The sequence below is a fragment of the Phalacrocorax aristotelis genome, chromosome 5 (assembly GCF_949628215.1).
Source record: "Phalacrocorax aristotelis chromosome 5, bGulAri2.1, whole genome shotgun sequence".
NCBI classification, from domain to species: Eukaryota; Metazoa; Chordata; class Aves; order Suliformes; family Phalacrocoracidae; genus Phalacrocorax; species Phalacrocorax aristotelis.
Genome location: NC_134280.1, coordinates 6,736,128 through 6,758,445, shown reverse-complemented (window position 1 = coordinate 6,758,445; position 22,318 = coordinate 6,736,128). Strand labels below are relative to the sequence as shown.

Below are 22,318 nucleotides of genomic sequence, written 5' to 3'. Positions count from 1 at the left end.
GTCTGACTGCCTTTCTCCTTATACTAAAGAAGCAAAGAAGAGTAAGCCCAAATGGCAAAGGCATGGTGCTGCAACTCCGTCCACTACCTGACGTTTTTAGCTGTTAGGTAGAGAGTATTAGAAATGCCACACTGTACAGGCAGGGATGGAAGTGAAAATCCTAAGGCCACATAGGTCACATATTTAAAAGAAATTCCACATATTTAAAATAAATCAGTAGCGTATTTGGGCTCAATTTAGAAATAACCTGTCTTTGATTGGCTGCCATGGCTTTTAGTTTTAATTTTCTCTTTCAGTTGAGAATCTGAAGTTGCCAAAACCAAACAGAACCTTTTGTTTCTCTGTCCATGCAGGTGAGATATTAAGAAGGAAAGAGAAATGTCTAAAAATGGTGGAAACAATGCCAATTATCTAAGGGGTAAGTGACCAAAAACTGATCGGACTTATTTTTATCTTTGCCTCTAAACACTGTTCCTACCTAAAACAAACTTCGTAAAACAGGTATTATGGGAGATATGCAATTTGTTTAGACTATGTGAGTTCTTTATTCTGTTATTTCAATTACATATATTAAGGTGCCTTTTTATGATATTCGTTAAGATGAAAGAACTACTTATGAGCATTAATTACTGGAGTAACAGACACCCACAACTATTATTATTCTTATTTTGTTGACTTACCACACGGACAAATGTCTGTCCCATTGGCTGACTGCTACTTACATCTGAATAATAGAATCATAGCATCATGTGGGGAGGAAAAGACCATTAGGATCATCGAGTCCAACTGCTAACCTAGCACTAAGCCCACCACTAAACCTAAGCGCCATGTCTACATGGCTTTTAAATACCCCCAGGGATGGTGGCTCCACCGCTTCCCTGGGCAGCCTGTTCCAGTGCTTGACAACCCTTTCAGTGAAGAAATTTTTTCTAATATCCAATGTAAACCTCCCCTGGCACAACTTGAGGCTGTTTCCTCTCATCCTATTGCTTGTTACTTGGGAGAAGAGACCAACCCCCACCTCACTACAGCCTCCTGTCAGGCAGTTGCAGAGAGCGAGAAGGGCTCCCCTCAGCCTCCTCTTCTCCAGGCTAAACCCCCCCAGCTCCCTCAGCCGCCCCCCAGCACACTTGCTCTCCAGATCCTGCCCCAGCTCCGTTGCCCTTCTCTGGACACACTCCAGCACCTCAAGGTCCTTCTTGTCCTGAGGGGCCCAAACCTGCGCCCAGCATTTGAGGTGGGGCCTCACCAGTGCTGAGCACAGGGGCCCCATCCCTGCCCTGCTCCTGCTGGCCACACCAGTGCTGACACAAAGTTTCTGAGTTGCAAAACACTTGGGGTCACACATTAGGAAGAACCCTAACGTGAATTACCTCCAGGATTGGCATCCAGGTCCTTCTGGCTTCCATCAAAAGGGGTCATCCAGAAGTGTGTTACGGTACCATGAGCCTAGAAACTGTAGCATCCCTAATATAATCAGGGCTGTGCATGGCAGGGAATTTTCCCCTTGCTCTAACTCTGTGTCAGAGCAAATTAAAGCTGAAATCTAAGCGTTTACTGATGCAATTCGTACCATTATCAGTAGGTTTCAGAAGCAAGTGTGCACAAACTGTGTACTGCTGTATATAAACAATGACAAAATTCAAAAGACTGCCAATTTCAAGCATTCACTGCAGGTAATACTAAAGGTAATTAAAGGTATATTAATGGTAATAATTTTGTTCAGATCTCTGTTTCTTAAAACACTATGCTCAGTGTTCATGGTTCATGGGAAATTTCCCAAATGCACAAATATTTTCCCAAACTAAAGATCAAGAATATGCGGCTGCTTTGCATGTAATACGTGGGTGAGAAACTTCTTCGGACTTGTCTTTCTAAGTCTTAAGTTTACTCACTCTATCTTGATAGGTTTTATTGGGCAGGTAATAAATCCATCCAAAATTTCTAAGATTAGTGGCTCAGTGTAAGTACATAGTAAAGCTGATTTGCTGTCAGAAGTTTTTGAAACTGTACTAGAGGTGTAAAAGGACTTAAGAAACTCATATTCAGAGAGCAAGGAACGAGTAAAATAGTAATAAAATCCCTCACAAGGAATTGTTTTTCTCATTTTGGCTAAGCCAGCTGTGCATTTGTCAGTGTGAAGTAGCCTGGCAGCGATGGGTTAGATGTCACTGAGCTGAGATTTGGGTGACAGGTTCACCTCTGGCAGTTCCTCTGCATATATGGTACATGGGCCTGGTGATTTGCAAATGGGAGCTGCTGCAGTATTAAATGCCCAGTGAACTTTCTTTCTAATTACAGTTTTGCTATTCTCAGACATGTATTTCTTTTCCTCACTCTTTGTGTAAGGATATTACAGCTCTGTGTAATTACCATGGCAAGTAATACATCCAGAATAAAATCCTAAGTCTCATCCAGGGCACAGCTGAGTTACATGAGGTCCTTAAAGGCAACCAGAAAAAAATGCTTAAAACCAGAGAAAACCCTCTCTGTAATGTAGAAATCTACTGGGTTTTTTCCTGATTCCTTCCTTGCCATACCCTTCCCAGGAAGGTTAGTGTAAGCACTGCATGGATTGCCTCCCAGACGGGTTTCTGAGCATTCAGGCTTGTTGCCTGTGGGGCTGGTCTCACCTCCGCAGAGTCAGTGGCCCAAGTGGCTGCAGGATGATCAAAATCTATTTGATCACTGTATAAGTGTATATATACACAGCTAGTGATACTGCAGATGAGGCAGAATGAGCTACATGACATATTAGCCCTTTCTGGAATGTAAAATGGACATTGTGGTACTTTTTATACATTTTATTTAAGAAAAAGTGGTTGGGTAGTGGAATTTTCCTCTTCTTCATTTGTCTGTGTGTAAATAAGTTAGGAACACACGTCCATGTATATACTCCTAGCCTTTAACTGTATGCTAACTATGTCAGCTGATCCGCTAATCAGGTCAATGCCTGATGGAAAATGATATAAAATCATACCCCAAAAAAAGGTGTGAAATGACTTTGGCATTTGAATTCCAAGATGTCTTTAAACTGAGAGCAGCCTCCAGCTGATGGGAGCACTAGTGTTCTCCATTTTGTTTGTGGGGACAGGTTTGCGGAGGTCAGCTGAGACTTACTTCTGCCATGTGCCCTGCAGTCCTTTTCTCCCGAGAGGTGGAGAAGTCTGCATCCTCTGGCAGAGGAGAGAGAAGCTATTTCATGTGACAACAACAATATACAGCTCTAATAGCAACAGCTTGCTATGAAAGGCTTGTGAATAAACTATTTCTTTCTATGGATCGTGACACCTGTCCCACGTGCCATTGACTGTAAACAAGAAAAAGGAAACATTAGTCAACTTTTTTTACCTATTATCATTCAGTGGCCAGTAAGAGTAAGAAAATAGTAGCATTTGCCTTCTACTTAATTCTGTTTCTCTTCATTCATCACAGACACTGGTCCTTTCTTTAAGTTTTTATAACACTAGGCTAAATAAAACAGACTATATGCTGGTTATTGAAGTAGAATGGAGGCTGAGATTGGACAGAACAGAAATATTTTCATCATATCAGAAAGCTTTTTTGTGAAAGATTATAACAAGATGGGCAATAAAACCTCATAAACTTTTTAAAAGTAGAAAGAAACATGCTGTGGGTGGGTAGTAGCAGTTGGAGCATTTAGGGGAGCGCTTTGCTAGACTGCAATCATCAGCACCCCTTTTTCCTTTGATCTGTCTGGAGATGCGGTAGTATGTTTAAAGCTGGAAACAGCACTTTTCTAAGGTTCTCTAACCTCAGAAACAAGATGCCAAACATAAGGTTTCCTCCTTTCTTCCCCCAGCTTGTTCCTGCCAGAACAGACTATTCAATTGTGTACTTTGCAGCCAGGCAGAGCTGTGCATTGTGATTCTCCCTGTGGAAGGAGGGGAGAGCTGTAGTAAGGGAATTGAGAGGGCTTTTGTTGCTGGAAGGAACTTTTTACTAGCTTTTTTCCTCTGTGTGTGAGAGACATAAAGTGCTCCTGAAATGTACAGATGCTTCTTGCCAAGAATGGTTGTTTTCACAGCTCCCCTTTTGCCAATTTCAAACTGGTAAAGAAATAATAAATAAACAAATTAAAAAAAAAACAAACCTCAAACTTTTCACATACATATCCTAAACTCCCTGGGTGACAGACACTGTTGAGCAATACATTCTGTAAAAGTGCCAAAATAACCTATTTCCCCAGAAGAACAACAGAATTGAACACGAATACCGATGCCAAGATGAAGAGGGAGTTTTCAGTGAAAAGAGCAAAGGCAAGGCTGAAGTATTATTAACCAACTGTCTTAATTAAGCTAGAAGTATGAAGTTCTAATATTTTTAAGGATCTCAGTCTGCTGCTCTGCCTTTGGCTTTAATTTTTTCCCCCCAAAAAATCTTTAATGCAAAATGATTAATTAATCTCAAAATACAAGTGTTACACATTCTGAATGCATGAAATATTTAGAAAGGATTCTAGCAAAATGTTCTACTCCCAACATTGACTTGACTTAATGCTATTCTAATTAACAGGTTGGTTTTAGACATAATGTAGTGCTACATGTGCTCTCATAGAAATACAGGAGATCATGGCATAAATCCAGACTAAATATTCGGCTGAACATGCACAAAAGGGATAAAAACTGTTTATGAGTCAGAGAACACTGGAAAGCAAAGGGGAGTTTGTGACTTACTTTTCTGACACCTTCTCCCAGTGTAGCCCTCGGTACAGGAGCACACATTGGTTCGAACACAGTGACCACCGTTCTTACAAGGGGGAATGCAAACGGCTAGTGAAAGGAAAGCAAAAGTTTTGAGCACAGAGATCAGACGGGGAATCAGTGCTGCCTAAATATAAGCTCCTTATTTAGGTGTCTGTGTCGGGCGACCAGTCTGCAGAGGCTTTTTTCTTTCATCGGGGTAGAGCAGGTGTCTCTCCAAAGGGTGATTCAGGCTGATGCCTAGCTGGAGATCCTGATTCTCTCTTGTTTGTGGAAAGAATGTCAGACATGGTTCCTAGCACCTAAGGGTCTCTTTTAGATACTGCAGTTAAGTGGTCAGAATATTCCTGGTATCTCCTAGGTTTTTAACTCTCTAGCTAAAGGGCTTCTGCCCTTGAAATATACATCAGTGTTTGATATTTGCTAATTTGGTTTTGGCGCTTTTTCTTTCCCCCTTCTCAATGAAGTAGAAGGAAAGGCGTTGCTTTTCTTCAGCATCCATCCACTATGTCCCCGTATCACTTCTGTATCCCACAAACGTGGATAATTATTTTCAAGTTTTTTGTTCTGTCTAAACCATAACACTTAAGGATAAAAATTCCAAATCACCTAGATGTTGAAAATCGCCTTCCATGTTGAACCTCAAGAGAGAGATCATCTAATTACAGAGTCTGTATCATTTTCACTCTCTCCTTCACCCCCAGCATCACAAAAACAAAGAGCTACCAGCAAGCTCCATTTGCAATTAGACTTTTCTGTGTGAATCATTCACTTGCAAAAATATGCATTGGGATTGTGTTGCGTAGAAACTCCAGGGAAACAAAAGAGAGAGAGAAAGAGAAAAGAACTTTTAATATTGAAATAGTTCAGGTTTGGTAATGAGAGTGCATGTATATTCCCAGATTCAGGAAGGGTTATTAAAGCCATGCTCAAAAAATTGAAAAGCAAGTGGTATAAACACAGAGGTCTTCCAGCTATTTGAGCCCTAAACGTGAATTTCTCTCATGTCTGTTCTGCCTGTGCTAAGGGGTAAAGTATTTATTAATTTGACTTCTGCAGCACGAGTGAAGTGAGCAAGAAGCCCGAGATACTGTTAGCCTCAGTTTAGAGCTCTCCTCTTTAGGACAGGGATGCAAAATGAGGTCCTGCTTTATGTCAGGCAGGGTGACATTTGATCAGATCTTTGAGCAGGGATCTGAAGAAGTCCTACATGAGTCTCCCATCCGCTATGCTCTAGGCTGGTCAAATAGGTGGTATTGTGAGCCTCATTTGAAGATAAATTGTCATCTGGCTCTGAAACCCAGTATAGTACACACTACACAAAATGAACAAAGTAGAGCCATGCTTTAACATCTAATTGAATAGTTGCTAATTAGTGATATCACTGACTTCAGATATATTTAGATTAATCATTTAGTTACCATTAATGCCATCATAAATAAGTGCTTACTCCTTCACAGTACCATTAAGAACAATATAACGTGGATTTACAACAGACCATAACATCAAAGGAGCACCCAGGGAGTTATGACAAGGAAAGTCTCTGGATATACTTCATGTGGGGGCAGGTAATGATATAGGTTGCTCTTTATATTTTAAGCCTGGATCCTTTATCAAGATGATAAATAGAACTTTCTTACCTCTCTGGCACCGTGGCCCATAGAAACCATAAGGACACGCACACATACTTGGCCGTACACAGATTCCTCCATTCAAGCACACAGGATTGCACAGAGCTGTATGTGAATATAAGATAACTGTATGAATCTCTTACAGTTTTGAATTTTTTCAAGTAGGCATGCTTTTGCTGCTGCCCGTGTCATTAGAATAAATATTTCTAGTAATATTGTGATAAATTTCACACGGTCCTTGCTGGTCAGCTGTGCTGTGGCACTTACTCATTGTCGACACAGTGGGAGCATTTCAGTGGTGTTTTAGCATAGCTTGGGGGATGAAATAAAACATAATTTAATAGTTTATTTCTGACATCTTCTTTTGATTTGCATAGTTCATTTCCTTCCACTCTTGTGTCCTCACCAAACACAATCCCAAGGTAGTAAAATGTGGTCACATTGCATACAGCCTGGGTAACCTGGAGATAAGATATTAACCATTTGCTGCTTTGTCTGAGTTCAGCAGAGCACCGTGGCATTTCTGTGAAGTTGAATAGGTATGCACCGCAAAACCTCCATTTGTTCTGCCTCATTTAAATGCCAGTTCCCACAACATATTGGCTCATGCATCACCAACAAAGCCACTGGCTGAGCTCCCTTTGCCTCTTCATTTATCTGTTATTACTGTAGATGATATAACAGGCATTAGGAATTAAAAGCTGTCTTGCATTTTTCTATGCGGCAAGTACCTGACTGTTGAAAAAAGGTATTAGAATTGCAAATTAGTTTAGTTGGGAAGTCACTGAGTGAAGAATAAGGAACCCGATAAAGTTTTCGTTGCAAAGCAGAGTGACACATTAAAACAGCCTTTTTCCTTCTGTTCCCTTTGTCTTTCCGCATTTTACAGAATAGCCCATGAAATAAATTAGATACATTTAAGCTTAAATAAACTAAGGGTCACTAAAACGTTTCAGATGATCTAAAGGAGAAATAAAATGTCTATTTGGAAAGAGAAAAGAAGTGAAATTGCAGTCTAGATGGCAGGCTATTCTGACTACGCAGCAATCACTTATGAAGTCAAAATGGACTTCATTCATTGTTAATGGCAAATCTGGATTAGTTGCCTCATTGCCCTAGTTAGTTCACAGATGTCCACACTCTGTCAGTGTTTATATTTCAATTGGTAAAGTGCCCTAAGCCCCCCCTTTTTTTTTTGTTTCTATATCTGTGTTCATCCAGAGACTCCTATCGTACCTCTTGAGTCAGGAAACCCCAAGAGCATCCACAAAATACCCTGTGTAGTGTACACAGAACGGTGCCAGAGAGGTGAGCCTGACAGTCTTTCACCTAAAGTACTGGCAGACAAAGAATTCCTGCTGCTGTTATTCTGGGTTGGCAGTCACTGCTTCTGCTGCTGTTGCTTGTCCTCCTCTTGGAATAATCCTGTTTAAAGCCACCCCAAAATAAATTTGCAGATCTCAAGAATAATCTCCGGCAGGAAACAGAGGAGATAGTGGGAACCAGAATAGCTAGTGGCAATCCCAGCCATTTACTGTGGATCTGAGCTGGGTTAATTTATGTGTCCTCAGTAGGTCTATCATTTCAACACTTACAGGAAGAGCAGTCTCTGGGAGATGGAGGTTAAAATGACATTTCTCACCTTCCAGGAAAGGTAATGTAGGCTGAAGGTGTCTTAGTCATTTAATATTCACTATGGCAGAGGCAGACTGTCTCTGTAGCCTTGAGGTTTGGCACTGATTAAGGAACTCCTCGTTCTTGCTCCTTTTAATATTTCACTATTTTGCATACCTTGTCCCAGGTGAGTGCTGTAGTTGCTGTGCCTTTGGAGGAAAAATATGTACTCCAGCTTTTAGCGCTTAGGCCCTGAGAGGAAGGTCTGAGTTGTATCTATTCAAAACAGGGTTCACAACTATGAGTCCTGACCAGAAATAGGTACCTATTTCCAATCCTCACCTTGTCATTTTGTACTGATGGGTGGAGGTGTTTTTTCCCTGAGCGTGCACACTTCTGTGGATGCCTTTGTAGGTACTCTGCAAGTATGAAACGCGGGAGGAGGAGTGTGAATCTTGGCAGCAGCCAGATGTCTAACATTAGGGCGTGAATGGTTACGTTCTCTGTGCAAACTGGCTTTTGTCGTTTCTTGTACAGCCAGAAGCCAACTTCTGGAATGGTGAAACTGAATCCAAGAACTGGACCACAAAAATCTGAGGAGCCAATCTCAGTTTCTGATACTTTATCCTTCTGTGTTCTCTTTTCTTCCTTAGACTATGCAGTATTAGAAGTGTGCATGTAGTTGCTAACTTAGCACCAGAAGCCACAGTTTCTTACTTATGTTCTTGTCCTTACTTAAATTGGCCTCCTTTGATTCCTTTCGCCATAAACTGTACTTGTAAGTTCAGACTTAACTGCATACCATTAAAAATCACCAAAAGCCAAACCCTTCTTCTTTCTGCCCCGCTGTCATACCTTGAGAGAAATGCGTAGGGTTAAAAGCAATGAAAACTGGAAGTTGCTCCGCTCGTGAGCAATGCGGATGGCTGCACGGCCCGCACCTCTGCCGCTGCAGGCGTGGGGCAGGACTCATTCTTTGAGCTCTCCATGAATAAGGCCAACAAAGAGTGAGGTTATGTCCATGGCAGCTGAGACTGTAAATCAACAAATCTCCAAAGCCTCAGTGAGAATTATTCTCATTTGCAGAAGCTACCTAATAAGGTTGTAACTTCTGAAATGTTGAATAGTTTTGTTTTAATCTTTGTTCACACTAAGAATAAACTCTAGAATCACACAACCTTAAAAAGCTGCAAAAATGCTTTGATTGTGACCCTGAGATTTAAATGAACATCTAAACTTATGAATACCTACATAAACTCAAAGCCTTCCGAGGTTTTGCCCTTTCCTAGGTCTCCTGTTCTTATGTTTTAATTCTTCAAGAAATTCCCAGTGTGACCACTGAACTGTGGGAACCACATGGATTTCAGGCAACAAAAGACAGGAGAGTCCAGTCACTTCTAACCATTTACCTGTTTCACAAGAAGGGCTGCTCCATCCATTTCTGCATTTGCACTCATCCGGTGACACGCAGACCCCACCGTTGTGACAGTGCCTGTTACACACCACTGGAAAATATGCAAAGGATCAAAATCTCTTGTCGGTAACACCAACGTAGATCCTAAAGTTGCTGTATTACAGCAAATAACTAATGCAAGAGGTAAACTGAGGAATGAATCTGTCCCTTGGTTTTCTTTCTTTATTAGAAGTCCTGCATCTAAAAGTCTTTGCTTTTTAAGTATTCCAGCTACTCTGGTTCAGAGATAAAATTATATTCCTGTCAAGGTAAACCTGATATTTCAATAAGCAGTGAGGACTGTAATAATGCAACTGCGTATGTTTCACCATTCAGCTGATATAGAAGGGTTTGAAGGCTGATTGTTTGTCCCAGATATTCTATACATTGAACCTCTTTTGTAACTTGTATTGTACAATAACGTGACTCCTAAGAGGTATGGTTGTCTTTTTGTGTTCTTGAAATTAGCATTACTGCATTCGCTCACACAACCTTGAATTTCATAAATGTTACTGTAAATAACATGAAGGTTTTTGCTTGTTTGTTTGTTTTTCCGGAAGCACTTTTATGTAGAAAATGTTGATATAGATGTGCATATTTTTACATAATACAGTTATGCTGCTGGTAAATATATGCTCTGAAATAGTTTAGCTACCGTATTACTTCAATATATTATACTTTGATTTCCTTGCTCTATTCAATCATCATTTTAAGGGGAAATATAGAAAAATAAAAATGCTTTTTTCTGTCTTCTAATTTTCTGCACATTCAAACATGTAATGAGGAGAAAAGCCTGGATGAGTTCATACATACTTGTTTCACATCGAGGACCAACAAATCCATAAACACAAGAACAAGTATTTTGGGATAGACAAGTTCCTCCATGCTCACAGGGTGGATCACACTGCACTGCAAGAATAAAATATCAGAAAAAAATAGGGTTCAAAGATTACTTTCTGTGTGGTTAGGAACACAGCACTTGCTATACTTCTCCCATACCATTTTATTAATCCAACAAGTATTTTGGCTACTGAGGGAAACACTGCAGGATGAAAGTAGGTATCACATTAGGAATGTAGCACTAACTAATGAGTAGCTATAGAATGTCTGCAAGGGATTGATTTTATCAAAATAATTTTTAACTTCTGATCATGCACATTTTTAGGTATGTATTTTTGCAGTCTAAGGATGGATCATGTACAAATGTAGTTAATACTAAAGACCTTGCCCATCCCTCTCTACAAATTTGCCTGCGGATGTTCAGTAAGCCTTAACAGGTGTCAGAAGTTACACTAAAGCAGAGATTGTTTCTTTTGCCTAGAAAAGAATGGCAAGGAAATTTGTCAGCAAACTGACAAACGTTTAAGCAAGAGTTTAAATGTTTAATCAGTAGTGTGAGTTCTTCAGACAAACGAGCAAGTTAGATTATGATTTCTTGACGTATGTGCTGGTTTTGGGTGAGAAGGGGTTAATTCTCCTCACCGTGTGGGGGCGGCTGCCTTTCCAGCTTCCCGCGCTCCGCCGCTCTGCCGCGTGGCGGGGGGGGGGCTGGGAGGGGCGGGGCCACGGCGGGGGCGGCTGACCCCGACTGGCCAATGGCACGTTCATTCCGTACCACGTGACACCATGACCAGTATATGAAGGGGGGCAGTTGGCGGCTCGGGAGTGGCGTGGCGGCGGGCGGCTGCGGCGTGTGCGGTTCGTTTCGGCGGTTCGTTCCCCCCTCCCTTCCCCCCTCCCCCGGCGCTTTGCGCCTCTCGTTGTTCTCCTTTACGTTGCGTTTCTGTTGTTTTTTTTTTTAATTTTAATTATTAAACTGTTCTTATCCCAACCCATGAGCGTTACCCTTCTGATTCTCTGCCCCATCTACGGTTGGGGGAGTGAGCGAGCGGCTGTGTGGGGCTGAGCTGCCGGCTGAACCGCTACAAGATATTGCAATATGCAGTGTAGTTCTGTGGAAGAAAGAGGATGAGCAGGTGTATTGCATAAAGCTGGGAAGTACTGCAGCTCCTGAAACACGCTCTTTGCTGAAGGCACTTGTTTGCTTTTTCTGTGTTGGTCATTATGAACCTGGTGGCTTTATAGTGCAGGGAGCCTGGAAGGTTTAGCCTCTTAAATGTAACATCTGATGGCATGAACACTTCTATTAGTAGCCCTCTAATAAGAGGTAGTTTTGTATGCCAAGCACAGGCGTGGAGGAGAGGAGGCCACTGAAGGTAGAAGGCACCACTGATACTCACTGTAAGCAGCACTGTGTGCAGGGGAGCAAAGCGTGTGTGTCAGCTGGCTCTCGCTCATGGCTTCACCAAAAAAAAAGCCAGCTCACATAACAGAATGAAAAATATCTTTCCATATGCTTGGGAAGTGAATACAAAGGAAAATGTTGTACTTTGGCCCATTTTACTGGCAGGGGTTTGTCTTTTATAATGGATATGAAGCTAAGAAAGGTTATTCCAAGGAAAATGCAAAATGAAGTTAGAGATATGAAACAAAGCATCTTTCATTTTAGGTGTTGTTACAAGGAGAAAAAAATGCCCGAATGTACCACATTTTGCTCTTAAAACTGGAAAATGGACCATGTAACTAGAAAGCTAAATGAAGGACAAACGCTTGTGGCACTACACAATTTCAACAAAGCTCACGCATTGAAGGCCTCCTCACCTCTTGTGATCTCACCAAGCCTTCAGATAAGGCCATTGCCTATGAACTTTGCCATCCAAAAAAATATGAAAGCCACCACAAATTTTCCAATTGCAGTTAAGAAGATATGCTCCCAGAAGGTACCTTTAAATAAACTGTTTTGACAAAAGTAACATTAAAGAATGTATTTGGTATTAAATCTGCTCTTCAGGTATGTCAGTATTTACATTTCCTGTTACCATATACTTTTAACTGTGAAATTTTCAATGTTGCATTAAAATAAATTTAGGATTTGACATGCCTGAGAACAGAAAACTTGCTAGATATAGTCTAGATCCATATTATACATGCTGAGAATGTCATTAAGCTAAATTTAGCTTTGATTTGATGGGCTATAAGGTTTAGACATTTGCAATTCAGCATGTCTTTAGCTGAAATTTGAAGAGTACATCTGGGAGGAAAAAAAGACTAAAAAAAATTGACATTGTCTGGACAACTAAATAGATTTGATTTAGACCCATTTAAGCAGTTAGTGTTAAACTTTCCCAAGGTTCTTCTAATTCAGCCACCGTTAGCAGCTGTTGGAGCAGGTCAGAGGCTCAGGCACCTCGGGGTCTCATGCTATTAGGGTGAACAGCAGGTAGTAGTCCATGAAATGGAAAGTGGAAGAAAGGGAAAGAAATTGGTGCTGTTTTCAAAGACATTTGTTATTCCTTTAAAATTGCAGGACTATATTTGTAAGCCACCGCTTGCGTTTGGTGGCTTATGCTGTATCTCACTGAAGTCAGTGACTTCAGGGCTTTGAAAGGTGGGTGCCGACCTGTTGGCTGCACGCACGTCCATCTGAAGCCTCTCCATTCTTCTGGGCTTGGGTGAGCACAGGATGTGCTTACAAAGGAGTTTCTTTGCAATTAGAAATTAACAGTAGGAAGAATTAGGTAATATTCTCTGCATGGAGACAGGGAAACACAAAATCTGGGAAAAATGTACCACTCTTTTTGAAGTATGTGAAAAGTGATTGCCTTTCCTGTAGGACGATGGTTGCATAAAGCCTCCAGGTGCCTCAGTGCTATGCCAAGCAGAGAGACATTCAAACATATTCTGCTTTATTTCCCTGTGTTTTGTATGTAGCACTTAAAGCGAATGTGTCCATTTGAATAGAGTCCTTTCCATCTGGCCTTTACACATTTTGAGATGCATCTGAACTGTCAGAAAAGAACATGGTATTTTGGATATTAAAACATTTAGCTCTTATGGTGACATTTAATAGTAAAATGTTTAAAACTGTTCTATTACTGGTGAAGAGCAAAAGATAGAAACTGAACACTGGCTGCAGTAATATTCACCTAAAAGACATTTCCCTCCGTAATAGAAATATACTGTTTGTGTCAAATTCTTTTCCGAAACTTCAATCTTTCATCTTCTGGAATGAATATATTTTTCCATAAGCATTTGCTAAATTGTACAAAGGTATTGCAGTGTTTTTATACTAAGCGGTTTTGGATGATATAAAATGACAGTAAAGAGGAAAATATTGCTGCAAATGGTCAATCTGGCTGTCAAAAGTACGTATGTTTATGTTTATAATTTAAAAGCTGGAGGTGAAAATGGAGAAGTCCATTACTGTTTTCTCTGAAAGGGCTTTTTGGGAAATATCCTGAAACTACTTTTTTCCATTAAAATGAGATCATGTACGTTTTATAAGTTTCTCTACGATAACTTTGGGGGTACTCAGGAATACCAGGTGCTGTGTTGTTTCCTCCATTTCCAATAACCTAATCAGCAAATGGCATCCAAGGCAGAATTATTGCTTAACATCTGAACAGCGAGTAAACTCCTTGTGCAGTCGGCACATGAGGTCCTGGGCGGGCACCATTAAAGCCAGGCTCGGAGGTGTGAGAGCAGTACCTGCAGTTCCATTTAAAAATTTGGAAATTCACTGGAAGGAGCGTAGTCTACCTTGTTTCATGCAATCACTGTACATTATTTCTTTCAAAGATGCATTGATCTATTTTCTTGAAGGTACAGATGAAGTTTGAATAAGTGCAGCACAAAGGAGGGGAAAAAAGGAAAAGAAATTTATGTTGCAGGCTAACCAGATTATTGGTTTTCCTTTTGAACAGATATGCCTTTCTTTTTCATGTAAGATACACAGATAAAGGAAATAAAGGATAGGGTTAAAGCAAATATCAGTGCAATTAAAATAACCCATATGCATAGTTAAATAGTCCAGCAGTCCAGAGCCCAGTTATGAAATAAATACCCATCATTACAGACAGAAAATTAACAAGATTAACTTGACTGAATAAATTGGGAATAAAAATGCAGACAAAGGTTCTGGTTAGGTTGTACTAATGGATTTTGTTTTGTGAAATGTCAGCTGAGTGCTCATCTGCAGTCAAAAAAAGGAAATAAATTGTTAGGAATTGTTAAGGAATGAGCAGAGCACAAAATACCAGACTTTATTATGGTCTGTATCCATTGTGAGCTGCATCTTAAATACCACGTTCAGATCTGATCCCCCAGCTCAGACAAGATCTCGTAAAAGTGGATAAGAGGCAAAAAATGGTGACAGGGATAACCAAAGTTATAGAAGAGCTTTTGTACGAAGAACAAGTAAATACATTAGATCTTCAGGAAAGACATGACGTGGGGGGATAGGATAGAAAACTGCAAAATCAGATGTGGCTGGGAAAGGTTGAACAGGTTGTTCAAATGCATCACCTTTGTTTTTTGAAGTACATGATCCATAACTTGCTGAGAGACTATTCTGAACAGTATATGTTTCCCATGTACTGCCAGACATCTGCTATTGGTAGCTATTGGAAATAGGGGAAGGACTTCTGGTCTGGTATGGTAGAGCATTTTGGGTGTAGAAATGTCAGAACAGACGAATGTCAGCTACCTGATTTTTATTGCCTTGTTTCATCCAGCTGAGTATCCTGAGGTCATAATACTTTCCCAACTACTCCATCTTCCCTGTTATTTTGAAAATTATTTGGTTTGAACGGTGGTTTTGTAATGTCAAGGCAATGCTGTGTTTTTAACTCTTGAGCAGAAAGCATGACTACTACTGTTCTAGTCTTCCCCTTCCTTCAGAAAATACCAGGCAAAACCTATAAAATATCCCAGAGTTTTACTGACTTAACATTTTTTAGAAGATTTTCTGAAGTAGCATGACTTTATCTTCTATATGAATTCTAAGGAACTTTTATGACTGCTAAAAAGCTAGAAAGATAATAGCCCTTAACTGCCACCTAATCCAAAATAGCTTTAAATAACTGTCTGTATTCTATGGCACTGGGTCTCTGACTCTTTAATTGTACAATTTTAGTAACCAGGCACTCCTTATCGAGTGAACTTGGGGCTAGAGAAGAACAAGGGTCACTGGGAATTTGGCTTAAATTCTTACTTTTCTTCAGGCTTCAGGTTTAGGTCGCTCGGTAAGAAGCACAGTAATGATGCCCAGAGCAGTTTTTTTTGTTAACTTCAACCCTGTTATCGAATGGAAAGGACATGTTCCACCTTAGGGCACCCTAAGGAGCTCAAGAAACACAACAGCTGCTCTCAGACAGTGCCATATGCACAGACCCTGGTGAACAAACCGAGCCCGGGGAAAAGACAGCATTTGTTTCCTTGTCCAGTGGATACAGCATCTTTGAAAGTACAGGCTTATGTCCCTGTTATAGAGGGAGGACGAAGAGCAACTGCTTTAAGGTGACTAACAACACTAATGAATATTTCAGAGCGTTAGCCTCAAATGTTACAAAGTGCTCTGTTACATGTGCCACTTGTAATATGGCAGGCAAAATATCAGAAACATTCTGAAAACAACCCTGTTTGGACTAGTTATACATTATCAAAGTGCTGGTTTTTTTTAGTCTATTGGCATACTGAGCTGAAATATTTAAAGCTCTGTAAGTGTTATGGCACTTCTGCAGTGCGCTTTGGCAGGTGATAGGTGCTGTCCCTTAAAACTGCTAGGAGTGTACCATAGTAATGCATTGGTTTTATGGTATATATATTTGAAAAGGACACTCAGAGTGGAAATCATGTATTTGGTAACCTCCCTCATCACCAGAGGAACTCTTGGCTAAGCTGGCTCCGTAAAGGTCAGCGCATGTCTTCTGCCAGAGCATATGTGGGAGAATCCAGTGGACTGCAGCAGGCCTTATTCCTCCTGCTTATTTTTTATTATTGTGTAGGTGGTGTTGGCTGTCTCTAAAATGCTACTCCGAAATTGTTTTTCATGGCCTTGCCTGTTTAGCAGACTTGTCTTGACATTAGGCTACTAATAAATGGTAATACTGCCTTTGTGCAGGAAGGTGAGAGCTCTACAAGCTGAGAACCTGGCCAGCTGTAGGAAAGGGCATGGGAATGATGAGTAGGGCCTTGAGGAACAACTTTATCTCAGCTCATCTGCAGAGTAATTAGCCAGAATTAAGCATTAAGAATCTGTAATGTTTATTATGCCAAAGCAAGGTGGGTAAAAGCAAGGTTTACAGATGACAAAGTTGTTGGTAGTGAAGGAAGTGATCTAAATGGCAATTGCTAAGAGCATCTGAACATATCTCAGTTTAGATGCCTGAATATAAGCCAAACACGCTGACATCTAGCTATGTTCTTCCAAAAGAGGATAGGAGATTGAACCTGATGATCCCCAGAGGTCTCTTCCAGCCTGGACTCCTGTGAGTCTGTGATTCTCAAGACAGGAAGACGGAGCAGAGGGAGGGGACTTCCAACTAAATCATATGGGGAGACAGAAGGGCTTGTCCAAATGGATCAGAATACTACAGAAATAAAATTTGATACAATTTATTTTAGAAGATAAATTAATTTTCAGGGTGCTGCTTATTTTTTTTACCTACCAGTCCTCAAAACCTGATTTTGAACTGCACAACTAGAAAAAAATTTACATTCTGTCACAAGATAAATATAACTCGGTAAAGTATTTATTATCTTCGTGTATTTTCAGACACTCTTATTAAACAAAGGTCACATCCCCTCAAGCTCCACAGATATTAAAACTTGCTACTGATGGACTGTTCCTTTTATCTCGATGAATTTTGATATTAAATAGGATGGTGAAAACTCAGTAGTGTCTGAGACTGTTGAAATCTTTTCTCACTTGCGACGGATGTTGCATCAAAGCCTGAAGATTTCACAAATGCTGGTCTCATCTAAGCTTTGATCACTTGTTCAATTTTGCTGCCTCCTGATCTTAGAGAGTACTACTGTTTTGAGGGAAGCTGGTACAGTCGTGGTGGCGTTGTAAGGTGCTGATAGCAGAGGTTACCACAGGCCTTAATCCAAGGAATTACCCTCATCTTTCAACTTCATCTGTCATGACGAATCAGCTGCATCTGACATAGGAAGAGGCATCAACGGCAGGAGGTACAATGGGTGCCCTTCACCCTTCTGGCCATGCTCCAGGAGGGTGCTGGCAGGTGTGCAGAGGGGCTCGGGATGAAGCAGAAGCAGGGATCAGACAGGCTTATTCTTGAGTCAGGTGACACAGTCAGTGACAAGAGACAAATAAAGGATGTTTGTGTATCGTGTCATCAAGCCCCGAGACAGAGAATGATGTTGGTAATAAAGTATTTCATCCTAAGGACTCTCCAGAGAGATTTTCAGTAATACCAGTAATTGAAGAAAAGATCTCATCTTGAGAGACAGTAAAAGGCAGAGGTAGATTTATGTTTCAAGGACTATACTGATGGGCATACTAAATGTACTTATACACAAAGCAGCTGTATGCCCCCATTTGTAAATATTCATACGTACACGGGCCTGGTCTTTGAGGGGAGGCCATTCTGCAATCAAAACTTGCTTTGGGCTTCCCAGTACTAGAAGCTCCTTGGTACTTTTCCAGCTCCAGGTATAAAACAGGGGTCAAAGACTGGGTCTTTCATGCCAAGTAACCTTAAGTCCTTTAGAAAGGGCATTTCAGAAATGTTCAAACAGGCAAAATTATAGCACCCAAGATTATAGTAACTTTTTCTTACGTATTTTGTAACATATCTCCAGGGCTGCAGTATTGCTGGGGGCTTCATACCCACCCCCGTGAATCCTTGCTCACAGCAGGTTATCCCCGGGAGGTCCACCACTAGGCCGTGCAGCGCAGCTGAGACCCACTTACGCCTGTCTGCTCCATGTGCAGAGCATGAGAAACCATTCGTGAAAGAGAATGAAATAAATGATGCAAGCACTTTTACTTTGTGTAGTGAAAGGCCAATTAAGATATCAACTTATCAGAGGGATTTCAACAAAAGGTGTAATTAATGACAGCTAAGACAGGGAATTCATTGTTTCAACCATGCGCATAATGCTGTTGTTTTATGGAGGTATTCTAAGCTGTCTAATAAATAAGTCAATATATTGTGAAAACCCTTCTGTTGCTATACATTTCAGGTGACAAGTTCAGTTTTGTATTTAAGGGATTAGATATTTAAAAGTAATTTTTAAGGTAGTAAAACAATTAGTTTTTCCTATAATGTTTATTGTATAGAGAAATTGCGTAAATTTTACTCTTTCCCACAGAAGTTTTATATGTTTTCAAATATAATGACTTCAGCAGAATGAATCTGGCCTTAAGCAAGGGTAAGCAAGATCGCAATCTCCCTGGTTTCAGTAGATTAGATATTATCAAATAAAAGTCTTTTTTGTAAGTGGAAAGAGCTTTTTCAAAGTTATAGGATGTCTGTCCATTATTTTGAAATATAATTGGCTTTGAAAACCAGAATGATCCCAGCTAGAAAAATCTCCAAATTTAAAACAAAAATTAATTTTTACTTTGGAGAGTTATTAGATTTGAAGCTATAAAATAACTTGAAAGAGGATTTTCCCCCTTACCTTCACATGTAATTCCATCACCGCTGTATCCAGTGGGACAAGGCCCACATTTAAATCCTCCATCTTCGGCCGGCTCGCACTGCACACCAGTAAAGCATGGCATATTAGTGCAGACAGCTTTCTGATGCATCCCACCACTGGTTTTTGGCAGTTCAACCTGACCCATCGCTCTGTTGTATGCATTTCTGGCTGCTGTGGTCTGTGCTGGAAGCCTTGCTTGGGGAGCAGACCCTGGTGGGACGCTAGCACTCTGGGGAGCTCTATCAAGGGAATAACCTATTAAATGGAAAGGGGAGGTGAGGCGTGTTGCCAAAGGAGGCGGTCTCTGCTGCTCTGCTGGGAAATTTTGGGATGGTTTAGTCTTGGAGACTGCAACTCGGCTGGGCCATTTCCTGGGAGAATAGATGTACTTGGAACGAGATTGCTGAACAGCACGTGGCCTTGCAAAGAAGGAACTTGCATTTGTGTTGTGATGAGAAGGAACAGTCTGTGTTGTACCTGGTTTGTATTGTTTAAAATGGAGAGGGATGTGGGTTGTCATACTGACAGTTGTGGCTCTGGGGTCTGGCTCCTCGTGCAGGAGGAAAATGTGTGTATCGCTTCTTTTTTCAAGAAAAGATTGTTGCTCAGGTGCTGGGGACTCCATATCAGGTTTTTTTACTGATGATATCTGAGCTTGAGAAATCTTCCTTTTCATTGTAAGGGATGGACTGTTAATGACTGTGGGGGTTCTTTCCACAAAATATGTAGTTTCTTGTCTTGGAATTTGGGTTTGGAAAATGGAAAAGGAATATATGTTTCTTGATTTCTTTAAAATGTCTTCCTGAAGAGAGCCTCTAGCATCTTCAATATTTCTTCTGGCAAAATCCACGTGGCTTTGGGAAGATCTTGAAACTAGGGCAGAAAGGAAGATACATATTAGCCAAATTTGCTGGTCTAGAGTTTAAGGGAACCACAGTGAACATTTAGCTTATGAGCAAACAACAGAACATCAATTCTAGAAGTAAAAGAGTTAATCTTTGATATATGCTAAGGGCACATTTCTGCTGGCTGGCATAGAAATGACATGGTGTTATCTGCTACAGGTAACACCAGCACTGGATGCACAGGGAATTGCAATACGGAAACTTACATGGTGGCAGTTCATGAACTAGATTAAGTATATTTATGCTGGTTTAACATTGAGCCTAAGGTAGTAAGCCTCAGTTAAAGTCAGACATTATCCTTTGAGGTGCAGCACTGTGTTTACAGAGGTTAAACTGCAGCCAGTCAAAAGCACTTGCCATGCTGGTTTACTCATTTTGGCTTACGCTAGTCCATGAGTTTTTGGCACTGTGCACCTTTCTGTGGTGCACCCTGTAGTTCTTGACCACCTGAGCTAATATTTGTTTCTTATTAACTGTCTGTATGACAATAGTGGGCTGGGAAATGTTCTGCTAGACAGCACATAATGAAGAGACTTTGCATTCAAGCTCTTGCAGTCTAGGAGTAAGACGAGATGTTGCAGTTTGGGACAGATAGATATTGAAGATGGAGAAATAAACAATGTTAAAATGGTCCTTGGCAAGATCGTGTCCTAAAGAGACTCTAGTCCCATCACACCAGTGTATAACCATGTAACGCTTTTGTAGTCCTTATGGCAAAGGAAAGTTTTAGGAAAGCATTTAAAGGAGACAAATGGAAAAGCTTTGTTAATGCTGTGTACAGCTCCCTCCAGACGTGAGGGGCAGCATGTAAGAGAGACTGCAGGTTTGTAACTGTCACCCACTTGTTACAGAGCCAGCCACCTTTTCAGTTGTGTAAGGAGGGATGATAGATGGGGAGAGGGTAGTCTGTGAAGGGCCTTGAAAGTGGAGACGAGTAGTTTGAATCAATACTTTCAGGAAGATTAATGGCCATCTGCTGACTCTAATGAATGGAAGAAGCTATTTTTAACCAGTTCTGGCATACTCACTCCATAGGAAACGGAATATATTGGATCCTGAACAAAAAACCTCACTTGGTTCTAGGGTTAACCCCATGTGGGATATACCTCTTCCTTTCAAATGTAAATATTAATCACTTTCTTAAAACTCCTGTTGATGTAGAAATTAGCCATAGTTAGCAAGGAGAGAGATTAAGGTGCTTGGCAAAGGTCAAAATGAAAGTTAGAGCATTGACTACTTCAAAGCAAATCTTGGCATCCAAAGTTGTATTTATTTGGCTGATAAACTGTGTCATTCTACTAGTGGCTGATGAGTATTTATTGCCCTGAAGCATAATGTTTTGGAGTTTTACAATGGTACAGGATCAAGTTATGGACATCAGTAGGTAAATACGTGGTATTTAGTAGAGCAGTAGGTAAATACATGGACTTTGCTGTCCAAAGTAAGGCTGATGAATGGTGAGGTACACAGAATGGAAGAAAAGAGATGGTAAAGCAGGGAATTAATCAGCAAAAAAAGCATGAGAGCATAGAAGTCAAAGGATTTTAAAAAATGAATGAGAGAAGATGAAAGAAATATCCCCATAGAAAATTATCAGTAATAGATGATTATTACTGCCTTTAGAAAATTCAGTTCAGGGACCAGAAATCAACAGGAATGACAATGAAGGACTGAATGACCTCTTTGACAAATTTCCAAAATAAGCCCTGATTATAGCTTTGAGCTCCTTCCACTGTGTCATAATTAAATGTTTTCCTCCTAACTAAATTTTAGTAACTAGTAAGGAAATCAGACTGCCCAAGAAAGGAAAACCTTTTATTTTTTTATCAAATGATATAGTGATATAACCATCCTGCAAACAAGCTTCAGCCTTCCCTGTAAGGGGAAGCATATTGTTGGAGTGTATTATTATAATGCAATTTTTTCATCTCAAATAATACTACTGATACATTTTGGTTGGTGGTTCCTTATGATAGTACTGATCAAGGTCTCTCATCCACTCTGTAGAGGCCACTAAATTTCATAAGATGTTGGCATCATTCAAATGTGGCGACTAAAGTGTCCTCTCAGCTTCCATTATTTCAGAGTTTTACTTATAGTGCCATTTAGTTAGGATTAGGATACGATAGATTTTTTCTGGAATACCTGAAAATTTCTTTCTGCGGTCTTCCAGATATCTAAATAAGTTAAAACAAAGAAGTGTACCAGAGATTGCAGACTCAGTTGGCTGTAGTCAGCGGCTTTCTCAAATCCTGTATTCAATTTATTTTCCTTGCAGTCGATCAATATGTTCAAATGTATAACCCATTATAAATGCAGAAGTGTGACTGCGTGAATCTGGTTTTCTCTGTGATGCCACTGTACGATTACATATTGGACTGGATGAAAATAACAAAAAAAATGACAAGGCAAACTGCTCAAGGTTATATGACGGTACAAAAATACATTTTCACTACCTGTCAGTATTTCTGCTTATAC

At 40.4% G+C, this 22,318-nt stretch overlaps 1 protein-coding gene across 1 annotated transcript in view; it reads right to left on the bottom strand.

Annotated features, from left to right (window-relative positions):
* The window catches only part of LOC142057218 (von Willebrand factor D and EGF domain-containing protein-like), a 196,826-nt gene that overhangs the window by 34,160 nt on the left and 140,348 nt on the right, over positions 1-22,318 (bottom strand). The window contains exons 21-25 of the mRNA XM_075092829.1: positions 18,915-19,808; positions 10,236-10,331; positions 9,379-9,474; positions 6,365-6,460; positions 4,698-4,793 (exon numbers count right to left, since the gene is read on the bottom strand). Coding sequence (XP_074948930.1) covers positions 4,698-4,793; positions 6,365-6,460; positions 9,379-9,474; positions 10,236-10,331; positions 18,915-19,808 — 1,278 coding nt within the window. The remainder of the gene's footprint in view (positions 1-4,697; positions 4,794-6,364; positions 6,461-9,378; positions 9,475-10,235; positions 10,332-18,914; positions 19,809-22,318) is intronic.